Source organism: Micropterus salmoides, unplaced genomic scaffold (assembly GCF_014851395.1).
Source record: "Micropterus salmoides isolate LMB-PRFRI ecotype aquatic unplaced genomic scaffold, ASM1485139v1 Ms_hic_scaffold_1, whole genome shotgun sequence".
NCBI classification, from domain to species: Eukaryota; Metazoa; Chordata; class Actinopteri; order Centrarchiformes; family Centrarchidae; genus Micropterus; species Micropterus salmoides.
In genome coordinates this window covers 9,217,267-9,236,295 of record NW_024040040.1, presented here as the reverse complement: position 1 = coordinate 9,236,295, position 19,029 = coordinate 9,217,267, and the positions used below count along the sequence as shown (strand labels likewise).

The 19,029-nt window shown below is 38.4% G+C and overlaps 2 protein-coding genes across 3 annotated transcripts; one reads left to right on the top strand and one right to left on the bottom strand.

Annotated features, from left to right (window-relative positions):
* Positions 1-910: 910 nt before the first annotated feature.
* LOC119901491 (calsequestrin-2-like) lies at positions 911-9,683 on the bottom strand. The gene is made up of 11 exons (XM_038717083.1): positions 9,200-9,683; positions 6,049-6,133; positions 5,676-5,776; positions 4,199-4,307; positions 3,375-3,448; positions 2,420-2,550; positions 2,289-2,334; positions 1,972-2,026; positions 1,769-1,869; positions 1,533-1,607; positions 911-1,457 (listed from the first exon to the last, which is right to left on the bottom strand). The coding sequence occupies exons 1-11, from the start codon at positions 9,440-9,442 to the stop codon at positions 1,248-1,250; spliced, it is 1,230 nt and encodes a 409-aa protein (XP_038573011.1). The 5' UTR covers positions 9,443-9,683; the 3' UTR covers positions 911-1,247.
* Positions 9,684-11,243: 1,560 nt separating this feature from the next.
* On the top strand, positions 11,244-18,627 carry poglut1 (protein O-glucosyltransferase 1). Of its 2 annotated transcripts, none has more exons than XM_038717071.1 (11): positions 11,244-11,370; positions 11,904-11,994; positions 12,205-12,348; positions 12,430-12,565; positions 12,661-12,782; positions 13,817-13,876; positions 14,154-14,253; positions 14,506-14,564; positions 14,761-14,928; positions 16,778-16,834; positions 16,946-18,627. In XM_038717071.1, exons 1-11 carry the CDS (start codon positions 11,295-11,297, stop codon positions 17,100-17,102), a joined length of 1,170 nt encoding a protein of 389 aa, XP_038572999.1. In that variant the 5' UTR covers positions 11,244-11,294; the 3' UTR covers positions 17,103-18,627. The 2 variants fall into 2 exon arrangements, with proteins under 2 accessions (XP_038572999.1, XP_038573002.1); XM_038717074.1 differs by lacking the exon at positions 11,244-11,370 and adding an exon at positions 11,432-11,552.
* The last annotated feature ends 402 nt before the right edge of the window (positions 18,628-19,029 follow it).

Genomic DNA, 19,029 nt, shown 5'->3' with positions numbered 1-19,029 from the left:
GGTAATGACTTGGTTATGTTTGGATCGAGGCATGAGAGAAAATCCTTCTATCTTCTAGTGGCTTCAGTTTTGAACAGAAATCTACAACTTAATACACCTTACTCCTGTCTTTTCTTTGTTCTTTGCTGTTTTATATTGAATCTGTTAGACCCTCACACCCACTATATGTTGCTCGTCATCCTTCCTCTCTTGGGAGTAAGGAGGTGTGTGTGTATGTGTGACATGGAGAATCAGTCCTCTTGCCCTCGTTTTACTCAACGTTCATGTAAAACACCATCACACCTGACATTCACAGGATTATGTAACCTGAGGGCCCTTGAGAACATCACAACACTTGCACCATGACACCATCAGCTCCTTATTCCTCAGGAGAGTGTGCGACATCTTCTTCTTGCTTCGGGTCACGTTTAAATGCGCACACACACGCACACACAAACACACACACACACAGCTGATCGTTTTCATCTGTCAGCTATGGCATGGTTTATGTGTAAATCCCACACCATGATACAAACATCCTGTTTACACACTGCATCATACCCACCTCCAGGGGAATAATAGTTCTTGCTTGGCTCTGTATTATTAATTCATGTCCAGCGGTGTGGGTTCAGCAGGAGTGTGTCTGCTCCATATGCAGGATGTTGGGCCCCGGAGGGCAGCCTTTTAGTCTGTTTCACCCCAACTCCCGCACCCCAGACTTCCTCCAGCCCCACTGTCCAGGTCCCTTCTCCCATTAGGAGGCAGAATGATGCTGAATTATTCACTGATGTTTGAATAATTCAAGGTGAAAAAGCTCATTGACTGAAGGAGAAAATGTGCCAGTCTGCTGTCTTAAGCATCAGTCTGGACCTTCTTATGAGGGAGAGTAGTGTGTGTTCTCACACCATAAAGACAGCACAGGTGATTCACATGTAGTCATTTACTTTTATTAACACTGTTTTACATCATGAAAACTTTCTCCACAAAAGTGCTTTATTTACCTTTCTGTGCTGCTCTTTTAATTCAGGTTTAATCTATTAACATTTAATATACATTAATCACAAGAAAACAATTCAAGCACTAGAAGAACATAAATATTGTCATTTAGTTTCACATATATATACACACAGAATTATCATCTATTAATTTTTCTATCAACATATTTGTAATGTTATAGATTGATCGGTCACGAAAAACTCAAAATCAGACTCTACAGTTCCCCTCATGTGTTTTAGCATCTTCCAGCTCATTGTTTTGGTTTGTTCAGGTTAGTCATCGCTGTCATCTTCCTCATCTTGGTCCTGACTTTCATAGCTGTCCTCTGTGACGTAGCTGTCAGGGTTGTCCCGGTCATCAGCAGACTCGTCATCGTCCTCCGTGTTCACCCTCCCTGACAGGACGTCCTCTATCCAGTCCTCAAGGTCCTCTGCAGTGGGCAGGTCCTCGTCGTTGGACATGTCCAGCCACACGCTGTCCGCCTAGAACACAAAGAAAGTTAAGGTAAGGGTTAACACTTCACTTTGATGCAGTCTAGAATTGTAACCATTACTTACATCTGTGACGTTTACCACACCAATCTGAGGTCTAAACAGGTCCAACTTGAAGGTTATTTCCCAGTAAGTGGTCAGCTGCAGGGGCAAGACAAGCCAGGTTAACATAGACAGATCAGTGACCTACATTTGACAGGAATATGGTTGTTGTTGTTACTAGTTTGTGTAAATATTGTTTCTCAAACGTATTTAGAGAAATATTTAGAGTTAGAAATGGTAAGCTAATGATGAGGCAGAACCAGAGGGAAATCATCAGGGTCGATCCAGACGATGCTGAGCTCTGGGTTGTTGGTGTTGTCTCTGGCCACGTCTTTGAGGATCTCCAGGAATTCATAGCCATCTGGGGACAACAGAAGAACCTTCAGCTTTAGTTGGCTTACCTTCAAATAAGAGCAAATAAGAAGGGAAACAACTGTGAAACCAAAAGAGAAAAGGCACACACCTGGATCTTCCTCCTCAGCAAACGCAACGATATGTATTCCATCCATGTCGTCCTCCTGGAAATTTAAAAAAGTTTACAACAAAGACTGGTTTACAATCCAACTTAAATCCATTTTTATATTATTCTGCATAGGTTTGATTCACTACATAGGTTAAGTTAATTCTACATATACAACATATAACCATACACTGTATGATATCTGTATATCATCCTGATGTGGCTCCTCAAATCAGGTTAAAACAATTCTATGAAAATGTATACAATATAGTTTGTGGGGCCAAATCGGTCAGCTTTGTTAAGACCGAACAACTACTCACCCAAGTTTCAAACATATTCTCTGCCCGGAGCTTCCTCAGAGTAGCCCTGTAAAAAGCACACTTTCATAAAATGTGTACCCATGTTTTAATAGCGCTGAAATAACCTATAAAACATATAAAATTAAATCAACCTTCTGTGTTGGTTCACAAACTCGACAATGTCCATCTCTGACAGAGGTCTGCCGGGCAGAATGGCCGGCTCCTCCATGAACGGCTCATAAAAATTCACCTCGTTCATCTTGAGGGAGAGATGTTTGGCTACCTAAAACATACAACATGCCAGGATTTCATTCTGATTAGTGGATGGAGGATATAATTATGGGGTTTTGTCTAATAAGCGGATGAATCTAAGTAAACAGAAAAATTGAAGGGTTTCAATGAAAAAATAATTTTGATTCTAAAGTTCTTACAACTTTGTGTAATGCTTCACTCCTCTCCCAAGTGTGTTCAAACTTGAACTTGAAAATAACACCTTTTCCGCCAGATCATCATTTCATTGTGTTACTATTCAAAAGATAAAATTTTCTTGGGAAACAGGCTTATTTGCTTTCTTTAGCTGAGTGAAAAGAAAAGAAACTCTCATGTATGAAACTACCAGTAGCTTAGTTTAGCATAAAGACTAGAAATGGGGGGAACCTGATAACCTGACATTATCTGAAGGTAACAAAATCACCCTACTAGCACCTCTAAAGCTCGCTAATTAACAAGTCTGGTACAACCCCTCATTAAAACACAACCTGATGTTTTTACACTTGGGGAAATAAATAAGAGAAAACGTGATGATCTAACAGCTTTGGAGGTGCTAGGTGGATTTTGTAGCATTTAGACAGAGCCATACTAACTATTTCCCAGTTTCCAGTCTGTATGCTAAGCTAAACTAACCAGCAGCTAGCAATAGCTTCATAGATCTTCGCATCTAATGCTCAGCAAGAAAGAGAATAGTGGATTTTTCTACCTTTAAAGAGTGTATTAACAAGCCACGTGTATGTGTGAGGAATCAAAAGTGGGTTTTTAAGCAATATATGATCATTTGATTCCTTAGATAGTAATGCAGATTAAGATTTAATTTTGTACATCAAGACTTACAGATTTATCAAATGTAGCAAAGAACTTGATGTAAGGTTGAAATCGCTCTGAGGCCTCCTGAAAAGCTTTGTAGTCTAAGAAAAAAGGGAGACAGAGAGAGAGACTGATGAGGAACTCAAGAGAGAATGACAGAAACCTAAGTAAGTAGGACTAAGTAAAACAGATTTAAGTGTTGATCTTCATCATTCACATTCTGCTCACATTCCCAGCCAAATCTACAGTATGTGTGATCGGGAAGGCAAGCAGTGAACACCACTCGCTTCATTCAATTTCCCATCATGATTGTACTGTCTTCACCCAAGTAACAAAGTCTCCCTTAATACAGTTTTATACGCTTGTAACGCGCCCCTGGCTCGGCTCCCAACAAGGTCACAACCAAGGACCAACCTATCTCTGGATAGAAATAGGCTCCATAATGAAACTTCATGCCACTGTCATATCAGACCAGATAGCATTTTCCCTGTCTCACTTTTTCTCCCTTTTTTTTGTGAGAGGAACTATAATTGCAGTTTGACCTATTAGACAGAGAGCTAGAAGCTATTTAAAGGCTCTCTGGAGACCGAGCGAGAGTGTCACAGTCTGGAATCAGGTTTCCCTTTAGCAGTTAGTTAGGCTACATGATGATGTCGCTCCATTAGCATCTAGATCCCATTTGCATCTGGGGAAAGCGATATGGCAACTTTAGGGGAAAGAGAAACCCTGTGGATGTATTTTTGAACCCATCACATGCTTCTTGTCTTTGTTAATGAAAGCACAAATGCATTAAAACACTTCACTTGGTCACATAGACACTATATGGCACATGAGTTTGGTGGTAAACTAACATGAATCTTCTCCTTTGAAGTAGCCAATGAGGCGTATGTCTTCCTCCATCCTCTCGAACGCTCGCAGCTCCATGGCATTATTGATCATTTCCACTGGGTCCTCCAGCACCTAGAGGGAGGTATAATACAAGTGGGGGATTTTCACATTTCAACAAACGCTGCAAAACGGCAAAAGATAGTTCAACTTTTTTGAAAATCAGCTTTCTTGCTGAAAGTTAAATGAGAAGATCAGTACCACTGTCATGTATCTGTTAAATATGAAGCTACAGCTAGCAGCCAGTTAGCTTGGTTTAGCATACAGACTGGAAGCACTGGGTGACATACTAGCTTTGCTCTGTCCGACGCTAACATAGCCTGCCTACCAGAGCTTCTAAAGCTCACTAAGTTAATTAACACGTCAAATCGTTTATTTAATCTGTACAAAAACCAAAGTGTGGTTTACAGGGAGTCATGTGCCAGATTATTTCTTAGCCATGAGCTTTTGTTTAGTTTCAGTGCAGAGAATCTTTGACTTGTATGAATTATGAGAAGAAATGAACAAAGCAGCACAGTTGAAGAAAGTACATTTAAACTTGGTTGGTGGATTTCTTTTTCAAACAGAGCCGGGCATTTTCCCCTTGCATCTACTCTTTTTGCTAAACTAAGCTTATCGGCTTCTATAGCCTTAGGTACTTATATTAAAAGCCTAGTCCCAATTAGACAACTGTCCCTTTTATTGGCCTGGTGTGGCTACATGCAAATAAACACAGGTTCCATTAGACGCCTGGTCTACTTTTGATAGAAGATCTTTAAAGCCTCGTAAAGCCTGTCAGGTCACCTGCTTGAGCGAGTTCTAAGCTGCTTAGATTGTGCAATACAAATATAAATGTTAATTTTTGTCATCGTAGATTCTCCACAATTCATTTGTTCAGTTCAATTCAGATTTATTGTTATGATAAAAACGAGACCTGCATTAATGAAACATTTTGAATTCTGCAGCTCTGATTCATGCCTCTAACTGGCTTCTTCTCCATAGCAAATGCAGCTGAGGCTCATGGGTACTGTGGTATTGTGAGTCAAAATGCCAGAATGACGGACAAAACCTGATTTATCAGAAACAAAGTAGAAATGATTCAAATGTATGTGCTCATTCCTGTGTTTCTGTGTTACGTCACAGTGAGGACACTGTTTAAAGAAAATATATATAAACTAGAAATGGACAAAAACACTTCTGTCGTACTACCACCATCCTACTTTGCAACCTATTCCTTTAAAAGAATTCATGTGAAAACGTCATAGATTATCACTTTAATAAGAAATACCCCCAGGGCAAAATGACATGAAAGCTACTGCTGAATCTTGGATTTCTATGAAATACATGATTTACAAGTATCCTAATGAGGCTGCAGCTGTTAATTGCTTGAGGATTTCTACTCTCAGTTCAGTAGCTGACAAGAGTACACATCTAAAAAGTACCAGAATCAGATTTTCCACTCACATCCAACAGAAACTCCACCAGTGTGTCTGCTGAGAGCTCGCCATCAAACTCAATGACACGGTCGTCCTTGAAGACATACAAGCTGCCCACCTCCTCCAGACCTAATTAAATAGCAGGAGTATAGTATAGAAAGCTAATTTGAGGGGTTCACATTCAGATAAAAGTAGCAAAGACACCGTTGTCATACAGTTTCAGTACGTTACAGGAAAAGAGTATATGGAGAAAGCAATGCCATGCAAAAAAGTGTGTATATATATATATTGGCACAGGAGTGATGAAAATAGGCTACTGATTTAGGATAAAATCTGAATTTAGACATTCAGCATGCTCAATAATGCTACTGATAATATGGGCTCATGTTATGGAGTCATACCCAGTTTTTTGGCTACTTTGACATCCTTCTGGGAGTCTACCATCCCAAACCCGATGTCTTTGTTCTCCAGGACCTGAGCTGTGAGCTGGATGTTCACACAGACAAATTTCAGACAGAACATCATTTCACACCTTAACTCTTTATCTGTAAAAACTGTGAGTCAGGCCAGAAATGTAGGTGATGTCTTAGATCTTAGTTTTAGCAGCCATATTGAATAAGTTTATCATCTAAAAAACAGGGACTTTGTGAGGGTTGTTTTAGCCGTGCTCTATGGCGATGTCGGCCTGTTGGTTGATCCACCACTTTGCTCCGGGCTGAAATATTTCAACAACTATTACATGGATTGCCATGCCATTTAGTACAAACATTCAAGTCCCCCTCTAGGATCACTTTGGTGAATCTCGGACTTTTCATCTAACGCCAGTACCTACACGTAAAACTTGACCAATGAGCCTAAGGCAGTGCTTTGTGTTTAGTGCTAATTTAGTGCTAACAATATACACTCTACTCTCATTTCCACAGATATAGTCAGAGAGACATATCTTAACACCTTTTTTTTTTTTTTACTGTATTTCTGTATATATATTCATCTATTTATTGATCAAATGTTAGCATGCTAACATGCTAAACTAATGTGGTAAACATCACATCTGCTTAACATTTGCATGTTAGCATATGTAGCTATAGCCTCACAGAGCCTCTAGCTGTAGGCTCATAGTGTTATCATGTTTTATTTCATGCCATTAGTAAAGCAGTTTGAACCATTACAACACTACATAGAGTACAGTCTAAACCTGCTCTATGTATAAAGTACCATGAGTACTTCTGTTATGAATTGGCGCTTTTTAAATAAAGTAATATTCAATTGAAATATATGGAATCTGCTATATGAATAAATTACCTTCCTTTTCATATTGATTTATGATGGCTAAATTAATTATGATATACAATTTATTCAGATATACTAATTATGACCAGGGATGTATAGCCACAATGTAGGACATCAAGGTAATTTCCTGACAAATACACATAAATTACACATGTTTTCTAAATGCCAATTTTGCTTTATTTTCTTGAAATTGTATTTTTCTGCTGAATATATTATACATATGCTGTAGTATGTGAAATATTTTATTTCAATTAGGCTACATAACGTTATTTTTTACTTCCACCAGAATTGTATTCCTCACAGTGCGGAGTGTGGCGTTTAGACCTTCTTTGGGCAGTGGTTTCCAACCTGGGACCTGGTGCGAAATGATAGGATAGGAAAGATGGTGAAACTTCTGCTACACAAAAAAAAAGCTTTTCAGACTTTTCAAAACTTAAGAACTTATGAAACGAGGGGCTCATAGTAGAAAGATAACATTTCCAGTAAATCATTTTTATCCTTGAAAAAGACTGACTGAAATCACCTTGTTCAGCTTTTAAATAGACTCCACAGATCAGCCTGGGATCAAAATACTTTCTACCAACATCCTCCCCTCTGCACTATGCATTTAGCTTGGCACTTCTATGTATTTGAGCTGGCATCCACAGCTGCTGCTGTCCTCGTCAATACATCTTTTCATTATTAAAGTGTGTGTGTTTGCTGAGAGCCCCCTGTGGAGTTTTCTTGTTAGAGGGAAGATGTGAGACTGCTTGCCTTTCCTTGCTTCAAGAAGGAAAACAGATTTAGAAATACCACTGAAGAGGAGAGACTTGGGTTCTGTTTCAAACAGAGCATGAAACATGACAGGAATGCAGAAGTGATAACTGAAAAGGTGGCTTTGTAAGAACAAATTCAAGGTGTGAAAAACACGGGCCCCTTTTTCTCATAAGCTTAGCTCATAAATAAGAAGGGAAGGGATGCCAAGCGAGTACATCCACTTATTTCTAGTTCACAGCCAGATAGCGAAGAGTTTTGGGAACAAGCTAAAATTAACAGAATGACCTAGAAACAATCCCTGGATACATATGAACCACAGGGGAGATCACATGATGGGATTAAAATCACTGCTCGCCAGTTAAGAGAGTGTGCAGGTAATACACTGACTCTGTCCGTCAAACTGTGATAAAGTGACAGCTATGAGTCCTGCTTCACTTCAATTGACGGTTAAGGAGACAGTGTACACATCAAGGAGACAGAGGGAGAATGAGGCATTCAGTGTCTGCTTTTTCAATCAGAGGGGATCACTGACTATGCAATGACATGTTATGACAGGTTAGAGTCAAATGAGCACAGCAGTGAGGCTGCGAGTCTAACCCAGGGGGATTTGAGCTGTAGCTTATTGAGACATTTTTATGTTTTAAGTGATCAGATATATCAGGGCCCTGTGTGTCATGACAGATACATCTCTAAACTCCGGCTCTCTTCTTTGATCAGTAATGACGTCTTCTTGGCAGGATGCAGGTGTTGCGTGTACCTGAAGAAGTCCATGGCAGTGTCACTGGAAAATTTAGGATATGTAGGGATGTAGAGAAGTGCCAATTTGTTGACTGACGATTAATGAGTTGTGGGACAGAAGAGTAATAGATAACAATTTTTTTAACTGGTAAATTGTTTATGCCATTCTGGCTTCAGTTTCTCCACTGTGAGTCTTTGCTGCTTTTCTCTGTTAATAATAATAATAATAATAATAATAATAATAATTTTCTGATAATTGTAAAACTTTTTTCAAATAGTATGTTAGCCTAGATCTGTGGATTGTAGACTGCTAATTGAACCAAACAAGGCATTTAAATATATCTTTTAAATCCCTTCTTATGACAAACTTTTATAGGAGAGCCTTTCCTGATTTTAGTTGATTTTAATTATTTATTAGTTTCTTCCTGCTTTTACCGCGTATCTGGTTATTTGTTTGATGTTTATGTACAACATTGTTTTGAAAAGTACCCTAAGAAAAAGATTATTAGTAATATTATATTTCTGTCTGGACCAAGTTGGTGGACCAACAGACCATCACTGCCAGCCACTAGCTTGGCTAAAAACGATGAACATTATCTTGTTCCAGCCTTTAAAATGCGAGGATGTTCTGCTTTTCTTTGCTTTTCATTGTAAATTATTGTGTTGGTCTGACAAAACAAGACATTTCAAGATGTCTGAAAGTTCCACTCTCTCTCTACTAACTCCTCCGGCTCCCCTCTCCCCATCCCCGTAGACCCCCTTTCTTACCTCTAGCACCAGCTCTGTCATCTGGAACCGCTTCTGCAGGCCCTTGTTGGCGGGCAGTGGTTCATGGTAGAACAGGCACAGCAGGTCGTATCTCTTCAGAGCTTTCTTGTAGTTGCGCTCGTTGATGTCCAGCACCCTGTCCTTCCCGTCAAAATTAGGGAACTCAAGACCTTCCTCAGCACTGCAAAGGAAAAACAGCCGAAGGCACATGCTGGATAGTAGAGATAGCCAAATTTGCTGCATTATTGTACAGTTGTGGAGGTGTTTGTGAGCTAGAATGAAGTTTTTAGAATCATCAAAGATGAAGAAAAATGAAGGCCCGACTTGAAGAGTGCAATAGATATCACTCAAATGTGATTAGCTAAGATTCATCTACAGATTTGACATCTCTAGCAAATATTTCACCACTGTTTTCCCTCTCTCTCTCTGCTTCAGTCTGTTGCTCTCCTCAGACATCTCTCCCTCTCCACCTGTCTTCTGTCTCCTCCTCTCTCCGTCACCCAGTCTTACTGCCCCAAATCTCCCAGGAGGGTCCCTTTCTTTCCTCCTTTACTCTCCCAGACTGAGAAACTCACTTTCAACTATCCATTTGCAGGACAATCATCCATGTGATAGTCATCATGCCCTTGAAATCCATTTAGAAATTAGAACGGAGCAGCTGTGGAGATTTTATCAGCCATTTAATCAGCAATGACGTTATCCATATCAAAGAAAAAGATACGGTATTTGCTATATGCATTCCAAAATTAAAAATTAAATATAATAAAAATTAAATCTCCTGCTATGAAATGATTGAAGGTTGAAATATTTAGAATCAGAATCAGAAAGAGCTTTATTGCCAGGTTGTTTTTGACACATACGAGGAATGTGCTAGACATAAACATACAGTTGACATAAATAGATTTGAAAATATATAAATATTGTAATTGTAGAATTATAGAACTTTAGAAAAGTAAAACAATGTATCAGCATATTTACATGTGCATTACTCTGGATTTGTGTTATGCAAACATATTACAAGGGGAGAGAATTTGTATTTATATAAATATTACATTGACAAAAATATAAATATGGCAATCAGGTAAAATGGACCAAATAAGGTTGGAGCTTTATAACACTCTTACAGCCAATCATAATTACTCATCTTGAACTGTTGCTACAAGACTAAAATACTAAAAAATAGTTTTGATTGGTCTGAGATTTCTATAGTGGGCAGGGCACAGCCTGCATGAAGTACATCAGAGAAATCATACTGTATGTAAAAAATGAGCTTGACATAGTAAATTTCACTCATCACTAATAAGGGTGATAAAGCAATTGTAAGTAACCTTACCAACAAAGTTAAATGTTTGTGAAAGATGTTTTGCCAGGCTCTTTCAAATAAAAATAGTTCAGATTTATAAAGAAACTTTTTTGGCTCCCTAAACCAGCGAGCTACATCCACACACAGGCTTAGTTTTTACTTTATGCACAAAACCAACACAAAGACAGCAATGTGCAGAAACACCCATACAACACAATCAGTTCATTTTTAAATGCATTTTTCAATGAGATAGTTGTTCAACTTTTTATTGCATGAAATGTATTTAAGATGTTGTTACTTTGTCACACCAAAGACAATTCTGTCACTTTCCTGCAAAAAATTTAGATGATTTCAGCTAAAATTACTGTGTTGTTGGCCCATTTTAACTGAACAGCTGAGGCACATGCTGATACTCAAACTTTCATAATTACAAAACAATTATACTTTGTCACATATTTTTTAACAAATAAATATTTAAGAGACCCATGTCAATTTATAACAATATTATTAGATCTCATGCATATCTTATTAGATCATTTACCTAAAAGTGGTCTATTTTAGCTGACTTCACCCTATATATATATATTAGTAGGACAGAATGTGAATGAAAAGGCAGATTTTGTAAGGATTATCTCTTTAATGCCAATTTGGGCTTGAATTTAACGGTAGCCTAACCTGCAAATGAATTACGTTGTGCGCATTACCGTAATGACTGTGTTCAGTCAGAACTAACAGATCACAGATCGCCGCTTTGTTTGTCCTCTTCAGACAAAGCTGGAGGATAGAGAGAAAATGGAGCGCGTTTGGCTGTGGAGGATTTTAATCATCCTGTTGCAAGTTTATGATTTGTGTTTGGTTTCTGCATCAGGTAATACACATTCAAACAAATGCGAGTCATGAAACCATTTTAAAAGCGGCAGTTAGTCTTTGCTACCTTTTTATTTCGCTGCATCTTCTTGAGGTAACTTTTGGTGTTGGAGGAGTCATTCATCACTTCACGAGCTAGCTAACGTTTACTAGCCTACGAGCTAACTGTTTGCTAACTTTAAGGTTTGTATGAAATGCAGTTTAAAGTTAGCACATTTGGGTAGTGTAAAATAAGATTAATATTAATTAAGGTGGTTATATTAATAGAGGCTGGGCGTGGTTTAGGCAATAAGTCTGCTAAAGCTAGTTAGCATTAACAAATGACACTCTTTGTTCAGACAGCTAAGGATATTTACATTATTTGAGTTATTCACCACAGAGTAACGTTATATTTTATGCTGCACTTGTCACTTGAAGTCAAAACGCAGGACATTAGAGCTCCTTGTTTGTTTGGGGATACTGATCTCTTTCTTTTCTAACAGTGACTGTGTCTTATTGGTAAATTATTCTGACACAGTTTGCTATTATTTGCAGGGAAAGGTTGGGAGACGATTAGAGAGAGGATTTCTGGCGCTATTAAAGGGTACACACCGTGCAACCCTGTCAACTGCAGCTGTCATCTAAAGTGGGTGTGATGCCAATGTGTCTTTGCTCTCAGTCATGTATTGTAACCCATCCGTTTCATGCTGCAATATTGTATTTAAGACTTCATTTTTTTTTAACATACTAATCAGGCAAATGGTTGCTGTTGCATTATCACTGTGCAGGTTTTATTTTTTAAAAGCATTAATTAGATAATGTGGACTTTATTTTTAACTCTTGATTTCTGTCTCAGTGTCTTGCAAAGTGACTTGCAGCCCTTTAAAGGGGGAATCTCTGAGGATGTCATGGCTGTGACTGTTCAAAGAGGGGTGGGCACTCACTACCAGATCATTGGACACAAGTTGTACAGAGATCACAACTGTATGTTTCCTGCCAGGTGAGGAGACAAGTACCTGATGTGATTGTCCTTACATACAGCTGTTTGTTCGCTCTGACTAAATCCATTTCTTGTTTTCAGGTGCAGCGGGGTGGAGCATTTCATCCTGGAGGTGATTGACAGATTACCTGACTTGGAGATGGTGGTAAATGTCAGAGATTACCCTCAAGTCCCCAACTGGGTGCAGCCAACCCTGCCTGTCTTCTCTTTTAGTAAGGTCAGACTCTAAGCATTCGTGTTGCACAGACTTAAAAACGCATGTGAACGTTTATTAAATGCATTAACTGGTTTTGACGTGTTTCATTTGCATAGACGGCAGACTACCACGACATCATGTACCCTGCATGGACGTTTTGGGAAGGTGGGCCTGCTGTGTGGCCCATATACCCCACAGGACTGGGAAGATGGGATCTGATGAGGGATGATCTTGAAAAGTAAGATTTAGCACATTAAGAAAAAAAGGAAATGACAAAACAAATATAGTTGAAATAAATGTCAGCCTTACGTATACATGTATTTACTTTTACTGCAATTATAAACCTGTAAATTTAATAATCAGTTGAAACAAACTAGAGCATTTGAGCACATACACCCACAATGCACACCTTCCATGCTCCATCTTCTCAGATGTGAGTTTTTGCAGGTTTTCTTTGTTTTCTCTGATACATTACATTTACTCATTTGGCAGATGCTTTTATCCAAAGCGACTTACATTTGAGGAACAACATACAAGCATCAACAGAGCATCAACTACAGATCTACAACTGACAATACATACTAGTAAGAGCAGCAATAAATACTAGCTCATAGTACATATCATAACAATGGAGTAAATACCTAGGGAAGGAAGTAAGAGTTAACAAAAAGTGCAATCAAAACAAAAATGTGTAATCAATACAAGATCATTGTAGGGGATAGAAGAAGAAGAGCACTGGACGTGCATGTTTGAGGTTAGGAGTTAGAGCAGTTATAAGAGGAAGAGTTTGAGAGGGACGCCCCTGCTCTGATGGCGTGTGGTAGCTCATTCCACCATCGTGCTGTCACAGATGATAGTAAATATCAGAATATCTTTTTTGGGCTGTTGGTCAAACAAAACAAGCAATTAGAAGGACTGTGGGAAAATGTGATGGCCATTTTTGTGATGTTTTTATAAATGGTTAAATCAATTAATGGATAAAATAATGGGCAGATGAATCGTTGATAGACGATACTTTTTAAATTAATATTTATGTAATGACATAAATCATGAATTGAGTATTTGCAAAATATGAAATTGATTAATGGAATACTTAATGGAATACTATAATGATGATGATGATGATGATAATAATAATAAAAAATAAATATATATATATATATATATAATAATATCTGTGGTATAATCACAATAATAAAATAATAATTTGCAGCCATAGCTTATGAGGTGTATAGTTTCAGTGCACCTTATACATACACTGTGTTGTGGCAGGTCTGCAGCACAGTGGCCATGGAAGAAGAAAGAGTCCAGAGGATTCTTCAGAGGATCCAGGTCAGTCCTGTGAATTTATTAGTTTGTGTGATTACGTGACATTATACGACAGTCCAAATGTTTTCATGTCAGATGTAGTTTTCCTGGGTAGTACTTCTTTACTCGACTATCCTCTTACCATAGTTGGCTGCAAAGTTCAGACTTATTACAAAAGGGACTATTTATTAGCCCTGTCAGCCAGCCACTATCAATCTGTCTCTACCTGAAAGCCCCAAATTCCCTCTGTGTTTAGTTTCTGAGCTGCCTTTTCTCATTCTTGTGCCTGTTTTGCTGATAGAACCAGTCCGGAGCGCGACCCTCTGATTCTTCTGTCCAGAGAAGCTGCAGAGCTGGTGGACGCAGAGTACACAAAAAACCAGGCCTGGAAGTCTGAGAGGGTCAGTCATACTGAAACCACACCAGACTCAAACACATTCAGAATGATTATAAGGCCCCTTTATTAGATATTATAGTAATTCTGTGCCTTTATTTCACCATTTCTTGTGTTATGATGAGTTGCAGTTTAAAGTCTCAGGACAACACACTAGATTGACTTTTTAATTTAGATTTTTCTTTTATGTTAACGGGGGGAAACAATCTGAAAGTCAATCTGTATTTTAAAAAGCCATGTTTTTTTTGTTCTGTTTTAGGACACACTAGGGAGACCCCCAGCCAAGGAAATCCCACTGGTCGATCACTGCAAATACAAGTAAGCTGGATTTTGGATGAAGGACAAAATGTGACTTTTAAGATGCACTCTTGTTAGACGGCAACAGCTTTACTGAATGCTCATTTGATTGTTTGGTGTAGTAATTTACATCACGTATCAGTTAAGTTTGTTAAACTGTCCCATCAGACTGGTGACACACATTTGACCAGTCCCTCCCTACCACTTGTCATTTCAGATATTTATTCAACTTCCGAGGCGTGGCAGCCAGCTTCCGTTTCAAACATCTCTTCCTCTGTGGATCCCTGGTGTTTCATGTGGGGGATGAATGGCAGGAGTTTTTTTACCCTGAGCTCAAGCCCTGGGTCCACTATATCCCAGTCAAGCAGGATCTGTCTGATGTCAGGTACCACAGCTGGTGTTATATCCCTGGTGTACATGTTTCTAAGTGTCACTAATTTTGTGAGGTTTACTGTATTTTTAAACCTGGGCCCTATTTTCACATATTTTAATGTTGTTGCTGGAAGACAACGCCGAAAACGTGAGTCAGAGTTGGAGAGAGGAGTTTGTTTTGTTGGAGTGATGTTTCTTGTTTAAAACAAAAGGTGTCACCTGGAGTCACTCGTAGGGATCCTTTCAATAATGCCACACACGTGGACAACACTCTGAGTTTGTTGCTGGCAAAAATAAGCACTTTTTGTGGTTATAATTTTTACGGGTGCAATTGCCCCCAAAGGAATACGTTGGTTTGCTGGCTGAAGCCATCTACTGCACAGATTCAGAAACTTTTTGTAGCTACTAGTGATTTCGGCCCAGGTTAAAAAAATACAGAAATTATCCTTTTAAGGTGTCAGTTTGGTTGTGTTGACCACTCACAGCTTTGACATTGTTGATCACAGCCTCAGATCTGATGTCGGGTTGTTTTATGTCCTCGTCTACGTCATTCATCACTAAATGAATTCATATTAGATGTTAAAAAACTAAATTAAATCTCTTTTTTTTTTTTTTGAGAGAGGCCATATGTTGTTTTTAACAAAGCATTAAAGATATGCTTATAATTTGGCTTAGCGTATCAAGAACTGTATAACTGTATTTACTAAGCCTGTTGCAAATTACCATCAGGGGCGGAACATTTCGCAATCTTTTGTACTAGACCTACGTATAAATGAGCTTAGTCAAAGTTCATCTCATTTGCATAAAAGCCCCTAAATATCATCTGAAGTTGCACTGTTTTCACAAATGCTCAATTTTGCTGCTGAAACTGGAGCTGAAGAGAAAATACCTTCGGGACGTGTATTCATTCCACAGAAAGAAGGCTGTATGTGAGGAAAAAAAGAGTTAAAAAGCCTGATATTATCAGCTCAACAAAGAGATCAGTGATTGAATATGTTATGAAATCACTGTTGGATGTCTTTGGTAGAACTTTTAAACTAATATTGCTAGCTTATTGCTATGAATTAATAAAAATCAACTAACTGACTACTGAAAGTATCACTGGCTGCTTCAATCTGGAGCTGCTGTGAGCCATTAAAGTCAGGAAAAATACAAAACATATTCAGGCAGGGGGAAGGTCATGGTGGAAAGTAACAGGCTGTTGCTGACTCTGTGCAAACTGTGCAACAAAAGCAGGTGTAAAATCATTTTACACCTGCTTTTGTTAGTCATTTCATTTCAGACACAGTTTCCACTGTCACAGTGGTGAGTCAGCAGTGATGAATCAGGCGGAGCCCCCGTGTTTTGTAACTCTATAAAGGAACTCCTTAAAATACATATTACAAGACCAAACATGCCAGTTTGGGTCGATTTTACAGCCACAAAACCTCGGTGCAGTTTTAGTAAATACTGAGAAATTCAATTAGACTGTTTAGATTCTAAAAATCCTCCCTTACTGTTGGAAGTTCCTGTAGTTTACGAGCGACAACTGGCTGTTTAGAAGAACAAATACAAACAAAACAAGGATAAAATCTACCCTCATTTATTTACAAAGAAAAGTCATACTTTTATAGTCTTGTGAATGTATGTCAGCATCACACAAGTACACTGTGAAGGTGTTACAGTAGCAGAAACCTGAGAAGTTTCATGTTTGAAGTCACACGCCCGTGTGCTGAATGTGCAGGTCAGTACTTGAATGACTGGAATCTATACTGAAGGCACTTTTCATTCAGGTGTGTGAATGTTTTCAGTGTGTAAATTCTAATATGCCTTGGTCTAAAATCTCCTTTGCATGTATGCCTTGACATGTTCTGTCTCCTCAGGGAACTACTACAGTTTGTCAAAGAGAATGATGCCGTTGCACAGGAGATCGCCACAAGGTAACGGATCATATTTTATGATTTCATTTTAAATGAACTGTAGCAGCCTTGTACTTGAAGTTACACATTTATGTTGTCAGTCTGACTTTCTGTTTCCGCCCGTCCCCACAGGGGTAAGGATTTCATCCTCGACCACCTGCGGATGCAAGATATTTCCTGCTACTGGGAGAGATTGCTCACCGAGTTTAGCAGTCTCCTCACCTACAAACCCAAAAGAAGGGAGAACTACAACCAGATTGTCCATAGACCCAGCAAGACAGAGCTTTAGGAGCGACACTCTGCAGGACCAGGACATCGGTAGTAAAGGGAAACGCTACGTAATGAATGTAATCACTAAACTGCAACATATGATTTCCTCACAACAAGCAATGTTACATATCGATGTTGCCGTTTGTCAAAGTCACGCCACCGTTCGTTTTTCTAATCTAAAGTCCAAAACTTTGTCCAGATACTTTTCACATTACGTCTATTGAGTTTAAGTCTTAAAGTGGAGCGCGGTTACAGGAGTTAGTAACTAGGCACATAGCTTAGTATTACACAGTCATAGATGTAGTTTGGTATCTTGACTGTGGATGCTGCCAAACCTTCAGCTGTCACTAAGGGGGCATATATGCCAATTTGGAGTCATTGATCACTTTCTGGTTCAATTAGTTTATTTGCTTCTTAAAATTCTCCCCCTTTTCATGGCTGCTGTCTGTCACCAGCCAAGTAACATCTACGTGAGCTGTGTTTTTAGACCCTGGTGATGTCATGTGATGTAATCAGGTCTTGCAACGTCACATCTGGACCACTTGCAAAAAAGCTGCTGAAAAATTAAACATGGACTTTTTTTTTTTTTTTACATGCATTTGTATTTTAACGTTAACTTCACAGTAAAGTGTGATGTTGACTTTTGACAGCTGCTTAAATATACACAAATGATGTACCAATAATAATACTAGTTACGGATGCCGTACTGTTGCGTTGGAAGGATTTCCTGAGAACTACAGAGTTGTAATACATGCAATGCTTACTTGAAATTTCTTTAGAGGCCTTTTTGTTTGGAGAAAAATATGGAAAATATGCTACACATGAACCTTGATCTAATTGTTCGTGTCCATACCTACCTATTAATATACATAAAAGTAATGGCCAAAAGTGATAGCTGCTTAGTATATAGTAAATGTTAAAAGTGCCCTCAGTGCATCACTAATACAGATTATTATAGGCTGGTAGCAGTTTTGTGTTAGTTTGTTTTATTGTGCCATGGACAGTGAAGCTGAACTCAAGCTTACACAGGACATCAGCTTTGCTTCACTGCCCTCTACTGGACTAGTGAAGGAACTCATGTAGACATTTACCAAGTTTCATCACAACAACATGCAGATATTGTTTGATTTACTTGTTTATTGTGACAGTGTTGTCTTAGTCTTCATTTATACGAGTTCTGCCATAAGTTTAATTACATGAAAGCACAATAATTATTGAGTGAACATTATTCATTCCACACTAAGTGCCAACAGTAAGCAATAACGACTTTTGAGTAATTAGATTTACTTTGATGTGTGGAGTTTACAAGAAACACTCGTCTTTAGTAGTTTTTACCTTTTTTAAAGAAGAATTTGTCTTGGTGTTAAGAGGTGATGTAGCGTTGATACGGGATAATGTTGAATATGTTGTAGTATTCACATTGTACGATGAACAAGCAGGTGAAGATGGTCCATTAGTATGTTGATTTGACCAAAACGCTGTGATCATGTGCCTGTTCAAAGTGTGATGTTCAGGTTGTCGCCAATAAACAGTCTGGTTCTTGACTTTGTGTTTGGTTTTGTAAACATCTGCAATAAGAGAAATGATCTGCATGATCATGGGTAGAAATGATCTGCACGTATTGTTTGTAAACGAGGCAGTGCTGGGAAGGTTACTTTGGAAATGTAAGAGGTTACCAAATTACAAGTTACCCGTTTGAAATTAAATCAGAATGTAACTATTTAAATTACTTTATCATAGCAATGTAACTTATTACATTTAATTACTTTTTGATTACTTTTTTAAATTTCTAATGAAAGTTTTAAACTGTTAATCATTTTCAAAAGACAGCTTCAAGCAATTTAACTGGTAGGGACGGGTGGCAGTGCAAATTAAAACGAGAGAACCAATCAGAACAGCATCAAACTTTACTAAACAGCTGAGGCTGGAAATTGAAAAAGAAGACA